The following is a 12,084-nucleotide window of genomic DNA, read 5'->3' on the forward strand; positions in this document are numbered from 1 at the left end:
AAATTCCCAGAAAGACCCAGGAACTGAAATTCCAGGATTGTGAAGTATTGACAATAAAGAAAAATGCTTTCAGCAATCTGAAGTTCTTGTCTTTACTTCACTTTGAAAATATTCAAGACATTGAAACCGAATCAAACAGCTTTTATATACCACTGAGTTTGCCTGAGCGTCGACTCCATTTCATGTCGTCCGGAATTTTTCTCGAAAGTCAGAATACATTCCGAGGACACCTAGGAAACGTCTTGTTCCAAAACATGACTATTAAATCGTCTATAGCTCACGGATGCTTCCAGAACCTAGTCTTAGACTCACTACTAATCGTAGATTCAATTTTGTCAGAAATTAAAAAAGGTGCTTTCCATAATAGCGATATTGCTACGTTCAAGTGTCAAAATTCAGTTATTGACGTGATAAAAGAAAGGGCAATCAGAATTACCGCTCATGAAATTGTTCTTATAAACAATAAGATCGGATTCTTTTATGGAGACCCTCAAGAAAGAGCCTTAAAAAATAATAACATTACTTATACATTTATTGGCAATGAGGTTGAGAACACGTATGAAAACGCATTTTCTTTTAAATCTATGTCAAATGTGGTTATACACAACAATATATTCAATTATGTACAAAGTAAATCGTTTGATATTGCTGCAACAGATGAGCTTGCTTTTAGCTTTCTGAATAACGAGTTCAAGTTTTATGAAGAGGGAGCCCTTAAATTGACAACACTAACTACAATTGACAAACTTAAACTATTCGATAGATGCAAATGTTCAAAAGATGGGATTACTAAGTACCTTCTGGATGAATCGAGCTCAGACGAGGAGAGAAGTATTACTCTTAATGCATTAATGTGTAAAAATCAGGATGGTTTACATGTATACATAAATGATTACGTTCATGAATGCCAGGAAAAAGGTGATACGACTGAAGGCAACATATGCGAGGAGGAGGACTGCGATTGCACCCATGACGATGTATTCAAGATACACTGCATTTGCAAGGACAAAAAGGTAAGCATGAGCTTTGAGCAGATTCTTCCGACCTTTCAGACTAATTTTATTAGCAGTTATAATCAAAATACAATCTGAGTTAAATAGACTGAAATGTTAGGTAAAACATTAATCAATTTAACTTTTCTGTCGTTTGTATTTAAAAGCGAGACATTGATGCACTTTGAAAATGAGGAGGAAATGGTTTGTGGATGGGAGCCTAGCCAATACATGAAATTAGATAAAAATCGAGAAAGTGTTAGTACTGGCTGGCACTAAACAGATCGTGCTTGTTAATAAAAAACGACCCATATCAATAGAAAGCACAGTAAAAAAAAAAAAAAAAAAAAAAAAAAAAAAAAAAAAAAAAAAAAAAAAAAAAAAAAAAAAAAAAACTCAGCTTTGAATGCAATATAAACACCAAAAGAAGTTGCTTTTTATGCTGATTCCAATTATACTAAATTCTCTAATATTATTTTTACCCTTTGTTAAATTAGTAACATGACGAAATTGGCGTGAATTCAAAACAGAAGAAAATACCACTGAAGAGAGGTGTAATCTATATGAAAAGCACATCATGCAATTAAAAATGTTTCAAACCCTAGAGCAGGAATTTCAAGCTCGTATCTAAAAAAATGATTTCTTTCTTTTAGAAGAATTATCGCGGACCCATGCTTGTTTACTATTTATTTTCCACGGGAACTGTACCGAAATAATGGTCGTAGAATGATAAGAGACGATTCATTTGAGCTGAAAATGAAAGTTCTAGTACCCTTCTTAAGTTAAAAAGACTACTCCGCAGCCAAGTACCGCTTTCTGTCATTTTAAGATAACATACTGCAACACGGTGACACTTTTGTCCACGGTGGCATCACATGTAGTCCATGCCAACTGAACGGTAATTATGCACCGTTTATCCAGTAACGCTTAAGGTTATGCAGCACCGCATAGTATAGGGAAGGTGCCAATTAATTTTTTTATGAGGGAAGAGAGAGGGAGGAGTCTTTGAGCGATGAGTGAGTGGGCGGTAGCCTTTTTTTATATTTTGGTTTGCCCTGGATTTGACATTAGAACCAACATGTTCTTAATAACATGAAAGTAAAGCTTGAGATTACAAACTTAACCTGGAATTATACTATATACGAGCAGGAATCCCCCCGCCCCTCCAAACCAAGTCTTTACGATTAAATTTAACCTTTGTTTCTTCATGCCTAGAGAATGAATGCTGCAAAACAAAAAAAATGATATACAATGTTTTGTTAAAATCAAATGCCCCAGGAAAAAAAGGACAGGTTTTTTCTCACTTCCTTTTAAATAAAAACAACCATAAAGACAATCGGTGATTATGAACTGACTTTATTCGTTGCACACTATAAGTTTTTTAGGAAAACACAAGTCAAACTTTGACGTAAGGATTCGGGGCTAAAGGGACGGCACCCCCATTCATATATAGAATAGTTTCAGTTCACATGAGTTATAATCGCGCTTCCTACTTTCATTTGAAAGGAAAGCAGATTTTTTTTTTACTTAAGTCAAGAACTTTTACTTAAGTCATTTCGAGCTTCAGAATGTACCATTTTTACTTAAAAAGAAACAAATTGCATTCAAAACTTATCAAAATCAAGAATTTGTATATCTTTTCGACTTGTTGAAATGATATTTCAGCAGTAATTTTGTACACGAGTGCCTTCTATTGACCAGAAAGCACTGAGACTTGAATTATGGCTTCAAGAAGCTTTTTCTTGAAATAAAAAAAAGCACAATTTTTTCAGCCTATCGTCTTTCACCCCTAAAACATGAACTAAACCTCTTAACTTTTTTCATTATAGCCCCAGAACACTAGCCTACTGACTTACCAAATTTCATATCTTCATTCCTCATGGAAGCGACATAGTATTCTTAAAATAAATTTTAAAGCATATATTCGCACTATGTACATTCTAAGCCTCCAAATATTCATTCATTTCGAAAACATTTTGTCTACACTCAAATTATCTGCCTAATATAGCTCTAGAAAAATTTCTCTTTTCATTTAATATTATCCTCCCCCTCCCTAGCCTTTACCGTATTCCTTAGGGTAAATCTAAGTAATCGTATAATTGGAATTAAGACACAACCACTTAAATCCTAACTCCAAACTGAGCCAGCTACTAGCGTTGCTTCCTAACTTAGCCGCAGCAATTCATAATCTATAAAACTCTGAACTAAAGAAATCTGATAATTCAGAAACTTGCATTATTGCAGTTTAACACATTCTCAAAATGTACTGCCAGTCCCTCCTTAACACTCTTTGAATCATGGTTTCATCGTCAGACGCAGCCTAGTAAAGGATAATTAGTAGCTAAATGTTCTAACAGTAGCTAAACAGTAGCTAACTGTATCTAAATAATGACGAAGACCGTACTGTCTTTCTATCTAACAAATGATAATTGGATAATGCAATGAGAAAATCTTTTAAAGACAATAAATTGCAGACGAATTGCAGTTTTCAATCAAACCGAAGTTTGGGGAAAAATTTAAAACAGCACAAAAAAAAATCTTCTGAATTCTAAAAGTGCTTCTATTTCTTTTGATTTCGTTCAGACCAATCACATTTTGAAATCTTGATAATTCAGTGCTTTTTGAAGAAGTCTATGAATTAAACAAATTGTTCGAGAAGCAATTGGAAATTAAAGGCAAATTTCAAAATTAATATTTCTTTAAATAAAGACTCGGGATAAATACTAAATACCTTATACACGAATCTAACTAAAATTGTTTTGACATTTTCAAACAGTTCGTGGTAACGAACTGTAGTAAGGAGCGACCCGGCTCAATAGTAAACGAAACTCTAAAAAACGGAAATTCTAAAGAATCGGATTTTCATGCTGATTTTAAATATATAAGTTTCATCAAATTTAATTTTTGTCATCAAAAGTTACGAGCCTGAGAAAATTTGCCTTATTTTGAAAAATAGGGAGAAACACCCCCTAAAAGTAATAGAATCTTAACGAAAATCACACCATCGCATTTGGCATATCAGAGAACCCTATAGAGAAAATTTCAAGCTCCTATCTACAAAAATATGGAATTTGGTATTTTTTGCCAGAAGACAAATCACGGGAGCATGTTTATTTGTTTTTTTTTTCCCAGGGGTCATCGTATCGACCAAGTGGTCCTAGAATGTCGCAAGAGGGCTAATTCTAACGGAAATGAAAAGTTCTAGTGCCCTTTTTAAGTGACCAAAAAAATTGGAGGGCACCTAGGTCCCCTTATACGCTCATTTTTTCTCCAAAGTCAACGGATCAAAATTTTGAGATGGCCATTTTGTTCCGCATAGTCAAAAACCATAATAATTATGTCTTTGGGAATGACTTACTCCCCCACAGTCCCTGGGGGAGGGGCTGCAAGTTACAAACTTCGACCAGTGTTTACATATAATAATGGTTATTGGGAAGTGTACAGACGTTTTCAGGGAGATTTTTTTTTGTTTTGGGGGTAGGGTTGAGGGAAGGGGGCTATGCGGGAGGATCTTCCCTTGGAGAAATATGTCATGGGGGAACAGAAATTCAATGAAAAGGGCGCAGGATTTTCTAAAATTACTATAAAAAAACAATGAAAAAATAAACATGGAAAAGTTTTTTCAATTGAAAGTAAGGAGTAGCATTGAAACTTAAAACGAAGAGATTTTTACGCATATGAGGGGTTCTAAAAATACCTTAGCATAAAGAGCGAGGTATTTAGGAGGAGATAAATACCTCGCTCTTTATGCTATAGTATTTTTAGTAATTTTAACTATTTATTCTACGGCGGTCATTCTTAAAGAATTGGGACAAAACTTACGATTTAGTGTAAAGAGCGAGGTATTAACGAGGGTACAAACCCCCTCATATACATAATAAAAATTTAAGAATATAAAAGTTTGTTACGTGAGTTAATTCTTAAGTTACGTATATTTTTTACTTATAGAAATATTCATTAAAAATTAAAATTTATAGTTGTCTTTTCATGTAACCGAAAAACTGCAGGGCAACTAGGCCTCCTTTCCCACCCCTTATTTCTCAAAATCGTCTGATCAAAACGAAGAGAAAGCCATTTAGCCAGAAAAGGAATTAATATGCAAATTTCATTTTAATAATTTATGTGTGGAGAGCCAAAATCAAACATGCATTAAATCAAAAACGTTCAGAAATTACATAAAAAACTAGTTTTTTTAACTGAAAGTAAGGAGCGACATCAAAACTTAAAACGAACAGAAATTACTCCGTATATGAAATGGGTTGTCCCCTCCGCAATCCCTCGCTCTTTACGCTAAAATTTGACTCTTTGCCACAATTCTGCTTTTTAAAACAATTAAAAGCTTTAGCGTAAAGAGCGAAGGATTGCGGAGGGGACAACCCATTTCATATACGGAGTAATTTCTGTTCGTTTTAAGTTTTGATGTCGCTCCTTACTTTCAGTTAAAAAAACTATTTTTTTTTAATACAGGTAAAAGCAATAACAGATTAAAAGGAGCTTGTATCTAAGAGAAATACAAGGCTGATTGTAAAAAAGCAAGAGTTGCACTGAAAGCTTGCTTCTATTTGGTTTGATCTATATAAATATCCATGTTTTTTAGTCTTGGCTGAACTTCTTCAAAGTAATGAAACTAAGATTTTATATTGTTGCTTCAATTTTAGTTTCCTGGTTTTAATATCGTAATTTGAGTTTTATTTATATTCCACATTTTTGTTTCACTGCACACGAATACTGGTTATACAACTGAAATATTCAATTCGTTTCCGTCTACAATTTGTTGTAACAAATCTTCTTATTACATTATCTACTTTATTGATTGTTAACCGGGACTTTCCCATAATCTCTTAACATACTAGTACCCAAATGTTTGTCAAAGAAAGTCTTGAGTTCTGAATAAACACATTAATTTAGCAGTCTAAATGTCAATACGTTAGATGTCTATAAAAATCCTGACGTTCAATGCCGCAAAATTCATGTTATTGAAGTAACTGAAAATATTAGGGCCTCAGGAAAATCAAATGTGTCCAGCAGTACAGGTAAGGGACAAGTAGTAGCACCTTCTAAGTCAACACTAAGCACTTAAGTCGGCTAATAAGCGGACAGTAAGAAGTCCTCAGGAAGTACAGGTGAAAAAAGGCACATTACTCCTGTCAAAAAGAGTCAACCTACTACACAAGCAACCCCAGGCCTCTTACCTCCAACACATTATCATATTTATACCTGTAATTATAATGATACGTAGGGGGGGGGGAATAATCTCATTATATGAGATTGAATCGTAAGAAGGAGGATAAATAGCCCAACAAAGTAAATAAAATCAATGAGAACCATGCACCACTGAAAATTTATTCGTTGCTGCGTCCTATACTAGACTATAATTTCCTTGAGCTGCACCACTCCTCAGGGTCAATGCTGGTCAATGACAGTTCTTGTCAGGGAAACTTCAAAATTTTTCTCTGGCGCAATTACAGGCCCATGCAAGCAGAGCATTCCTACCCGGAACACAGACAGAAGAAGGAAGACAAGGCGGACCGGCTAACCCCAAATGTCGCACAGCCCCAGAACATCTCAATTCTTTTATGCCCAACCAGTGGTAAAGTACGGTCTTCCCTTGCCCATCTTAAGCATATGTGTTAATGTAATGCCATAAATTAATTTACGCATAAATAGACATTTTCATAGTCAAAGACACAACAATGACTAATTTCTAACCTGATTAGACAATACTTACAATTTAATGTAGTTTTTGATTTAGTTTGACTGCTTAATATGCAGTTTTTACCAAAAGTTAAACAAACTAAATTAGTCTTTTCTTGATATGGCGTTCTTTTTTTTGGTCAAAGATAACTCTTCATTCCTTTTTCTAAGGTAGGGGAACAGTGGACAGTAGGCCTGTAGACATAAGGTAACTTAAGACTGCCTTTTCGAATTTAAATGATTGAAAGATAAGATTTTTTTTATATTTCAGGCGTTAGAAATAACCACAGAGGCTGGACCAGGAAAACTTCCACAGGAAGCTGAAGAGATATTCATATCCGACTGTGATTCACTTTATATAAGATCAAACGCATTCACAGGCGTAGGAATAAGAAAGCTGGAAATACTAAGGGTCCAGGAGATATTAATTGAACCCAGAGGGATATTTGTAACGGATGATATATCAACCGAAGTTCACATTGAATCATCAAGAATCTATCCTAAATCAAAAGCCATAGGGGGCCATCTAGTTAGTATACAGTTGCACGGGGTTGAAATGCCCAAAATTATTAGAAAGACATTTTGTGATTTAGAGCTCAGTTGGTTTACAGTAGAAGACTCAAATATCTTAGAAATAAAAGAGAGTGCATTCTCAAATTGTAGTGTCAAAATGCTACAGTTCATCAACTCTAATATAAGAACCTTTGAAAAAAAGGCTCTAAATATCCGAGCAGACGAAGTGTTATTTGATAATAATAAAATCTCGATTCTTGAAAGTCGGTCTATAAGTTTGATTGCAAATCAACGAGGTGGACAAACAACAGAATTTGCATTTCGGGCAAATACTGTTCAAAGAGTTCAACAGCACGCATTTCAAATAAGGTCACAAGGACCAATTGTAATCTCTAATAATGTATTTGATTACATAGAAGGTCATGCTTTCCACAAAATATCACCCATTTATCTTTCTCCAGAGATGAACTTCGTCTTCGACGACAACGAACTGTTAGAGTATGAAAAGCAAGCACTTGCCCTAATGCCACCATTCCAAATCAAAAACCTGCGCCTAAATGAGAATTGTCATTGTAATTTCTCTGCGAAAATAAGAGCATTTCTACTAGGGTCTCATTCAGATTCAGCTACCGACGACAACAATGAAGAAGAGGAAGAAATTCAGACGATTTTGTGCATAAATGATTACTACATTTCGACCCAAGAATATGAAGATAACAACTGTAATCTTGATACGGATTCTACTACGAAAATAGTCATATCGATTATACTCGTCATCTTTATTGTCACACTTATTGTCGTTGTATATCTTCTCCGCAATCGAACAATACAACTTAAAGAAAAAAAGAAGAAAACGGAACGACTTGAAGAGCAGATCACAAGCCTTCACTTGTTTGGACCAATCCTTTGGAAGAAGCGACATAAAATAGAAGAAGAAATGGAGAAAAAATACACAATGGTTTATCCAGGAAGTACACTAGAAAAAATTAAAGATATGAGTGTCAATCTAACAAAGACAAGCTTAGACATGAGTAGAAGTCAGAATGTTTATGAGGAGTCGGTGGTGCATGTCAAAGCCGAAGTCGCAAAGCCCTTAGAAGAACCACATATTTACGTGACGTTGGCCTAAGATTTTAAGTGAAAATATCAACCTCAGTTGGATGCAACGGGTCCTGAATAAGGTCAAATAAAGAAATGAGCGTTAGAATGACACAAGCAATCTTGTATCTGTGCATACGATAATATAGCTATTACGATGAAGTGGTGCAATGGTTTGTGCTAACAAATCAGCGCGAAAAATTTCAAGTTTGATGATACAAAATAAACTAATACTGTATTTGAAATGGCAAATTAATGTAGCCTTACCTGATATTATTGCAACTGTCGATGCTCATGCCACCTTAAATTAGTTGGCCCTTCAGTTTTGCAGATTTTCGTAAGCACTATTTATGAGGCTAGTTTTGTAATTCTAGTGAGAAATATAGAATTATATTTGAAGTCTAATATAAAGATTGACGTAAAACATCAAAGAGACGAATCCAAGTTGGCAAATATTCAAGAAACTAAATGTTAAAAATCTTGCATTTTATCGTTTGCAAGAACATAAAGTATTTAAGAGACGGTGCGAGTGAAAGTTGCAATAAATAAACTGAATGTTATAAAACAACAATAATTTAACAGGGAGCAAAATCAGCATGAAGCGCATTAAAAAAATAGGAAAAGTTAGAAACATTTCAAGGCGAGAAATGTATTATTCGATCCAGTGGGAACGAAAAATACACATTTGCAGCAGCATTATAAAAGGAACAATATTGTTTTTTCACAGATTTTTTTGATTTTCATGATGAAAATTATCATATCATATTATATACGACAAACGGCATCTTTCATTTAGTGTATTCTCTTTCTAGGCGAAGGCCTGCTTTAATAAGCGTCCATATTTGATAATGTTTGTCACCTTAAAGAGTACTTACTACCCTAAAACTACATATGAAAAACAGCCAACACTGTCTGATCTTCGCTCAGCCTTGTCTGGTGCAAATTTCTTATAAAATAAGAAAAATTAAGAAAAAAATTATTACCTGAATGGTAAAACGCCATCTAGGACTTGGTGGATAGATGGGCCTCTTTCGAGAGCAAAACCCCTACCAAGAAGAGAGATATGATGATTGTACAGTCGAGCTGTGTATTCGTCGACAGTTGGCATGTCTTCCGTTTTTTCTTCTGGAAAAATGAATTTTCCATCAGCTTGCATAACTCTTATGCACACCATGTACAAACTTATATAAACGAAAAGTTAAATAAATTATAAATCTTGCATCTGCAGTCTTTGATCCTGCTGGGCAACAGCGATTTTATCAGAAAAATGTTCAAATAAAGTTCTAACACATTTACCAAGCCCTGTTTTCTTAGATAACCTTCAGTTTCTAATTAATCTCAAAAATAACTTCAATCTTACCACTGGAATTTTTGGATTCCTAAGTACACCCATTATTTTGGAACATATACTGGTATTTATTTTGGATAGTTCGGTATTTATCATAAAAAAAATCGGCTATTTTTCATAAAATAAAACACTTCTATGTGACGTCATCTTTGAGGCTGTAGGGTCTTGGAACTTATTTACATTTTAAGCAACTATTATTTCATAAACATTATTTTCTACTCGGACAAGCTCACCTGAATTAACTATATTTATAAATATAGCTATGTTTTTTCAAACTGCAACTTATTTAAGCGGCAATTGTGGTAAAGCCACTAGATGGTGTCCACGTAACGCAATTCTACAGGCGGTATTCATAACTAATCTGACCCCCCCCCCACCTCAACCAAAAAAAATAATTAGTTGCTCGCAATTTGGCAGATATTGTCGTTAAGAAAAATGAGTATCGTATTATAGGGAATTTCATCCCTCCAATTTACGGCTTGCCGAAACATGGTTAATAAAACAAAGTGCTGTGAGCGCGATTTTCCCTTTTTAGAGTTTTTATATATTATACTGCAGAATGGGAGCACAGAGTCATCAAATCTTTGGCATAACAGTTTACAATATATTAGTTTTTGATTTGTTTTTAATTCTCATTAAGTTGCTCCGACCATCAAGTTTCATCGCCTATAAAAATTGGGCGATTAATTCTCCAATGAACTTCCAATCCTATTCTGTCTATATAGTAAAAATTAGGTTAGTAGCCCATTTACCAAAATTCGAAATATCTTTTCAAGGTTATAATACTTCCAAGTTATCAGAAAAATGGACTTAAATCCGTGAAAAACGCAAAAAAAAATCTAGGAAATTTATTCTGAAAAGCTAGTATATTCTCTCTTTTTTCAAATTGTTGGCTTTCTAAATTTTTCTTGTTGAGCTCAACGGTTATTCTTGAGCTGGTTTCTAAAAAAAAAAACTTAATGGGTAAGACCACGAAACCCACGTTTCCCAGAAATCAAAACACTAGTTTTAGGGGCGGATACCTTTTCTAACATTGCACAAAATAACTCGATGTTCCTTTTGAATCTTCTGGATGAGGGTGAGGAACGTGGTCCACATGTCTCATTTGTGCAATATCCAAGCGCACTGTCATTACGCATGCCTATGCATGGCGAGTATTAGAAACTGTAACAGAAGTACCAAATTCAAACCAAAATGATTGTAAAATTCTGATTTAATCGACTGAGTTGTTTTTATTGGCTTTCAGTAACGCTTTGACTGAAGGCAAGAAATACCACTTTCCCTTTCACTAACTTTACATTAGTGGAAAAGGCTTTGATTAGTTGAAAGTGATCTCATACGATCATTTTCATCCCATCAGAGACTATTTCAGGATTGTTCTGGTTCGAATTCCGCACTTCCGGTACAGTTTCTAATACCCATCATACATGCACACACCCATAGAGAGTGCACAAGTGCACTGGCCCAAAATAGCGATACTTGTGTGTTCCGTTTTTGAAATGATAGTTATACGTGTGAGCCATACATGTCACCCAGTGATTATATGTGCTAGAAGTTATTGTCGTGAAATGATCCAATTACTTTCAAACAAAAGAAATACTCTATTTTACAGTTTCTGAAATTTCACAGCGCATATGAAAATTATTTCCATCTACAATGATAAAAACATTTTTTTTAAAGTTTATCAAATATACCGTTAAATAGGGCAAGAGAAAAAGACAAAATTTATAAAATTTAACATTTGCATAATATTGATATTTTTCTCCACTTGCTGGTTAAAATTTAGGCTAAATGTCTTTTTGATTCTCTTTCGTAAAGAATGACATAAATAAAAAATTTATCTTATGAAAAGAAACACAACGGTTTAATCCATTGTGTTTCTATACAATACCACGAAAAGAATTAATCTCTTATCCTATTAAAATAGCTATATTTTGTCACCTTTCATGTCATGAGTATGCATTAAAAGGAAACTTTTGCCTTGAAAATGGAGCCAAAATCCCGACAATCATTACATTCAAATTTTACAAATGAAATACAAAGAAAAGAATTAAAAGAGGTCGAACAAAATCTTAAGCTCTTTGTTAGCCCTATAGACTTTCAATTTTCCAAGATAGTTTTCTCGGTTTCAGACACCTAAAATTGCTATACTATAAGAGTTTCAAAATAGGAAAAGAAGCTAGGGACAGTTCCTTCTTCCCAAGTCCCTCTTTATCCAGTTTTATGCATGGCTCCCATCTCACGTTCATTCAAGATATCTAGCTTTAAGTGTTTCAAATCCAAATGCCAACGATTATTTCCTGATTTAGCCAAAAAAATATAAACATTATAAGGGGGCCAAAAATTCAGAGCTCGTGAGACATTTCCCAACAATTCAATCTTTCTTTAGCCGTTACTTATTAGCCTATCTGAAACAAATAGTAACAAAAAATGTTACAG

General features: G+C 34.3%; 2 protein-coding genes across 2 annotated transcripts in view; one reads left to right on the forward strand and one right to left on the reverse strand.

The window, feature by feature from the left end:
- LOC136040959 (uncharacterized) overlaps positions 1–8,696 on the forward strand; it is a gene marked incomplete in the record, with an annotated part of 18,588 nt that extends 9,892 nt beyond the window's left edge. The window contains 2 exon segments of the mRNA XM_065725416.1: positions 1–1,013; positions 6,958–8,696. Coding sequence (XP_065581488.1) covers positions 1–1,013; positions 6,958–8,328 — 2,384 coding nt within the window.
- Positions 1–12,084, reverse strand: part of LOC136040940 (E3 ubiquitin-protein ligase MYCBP2-like) — a gene marked incomplete in the record, with an annotated part of 337,503 nt that overhangs the window by 228,082 nt on the left and 97,337 nt on the right. Inside the window, 1 exon segment of the mRNA XM_065725378.1 lies at positions 9,281–9,422. Within this exon segment, the coding sequence (XP_065581450.1) occupies positions 9,281–9,422 (142 nt within the window).

Source organism: Artemia franciscana, chromosome 2, assembly GCF_032884065.1.
Source record: "Artemia franciscana chromosome 2, ASM3288406v1, whole genome shotgun sequence".
In the NCBI taxonomy this organism is placed as follows: domain Eukaryota; kingdom Metazoa; phylum Arthropoda; class Branchiopoda; order Anostraca; family Artemiidae; genus Artemia; species Artemia franciscana.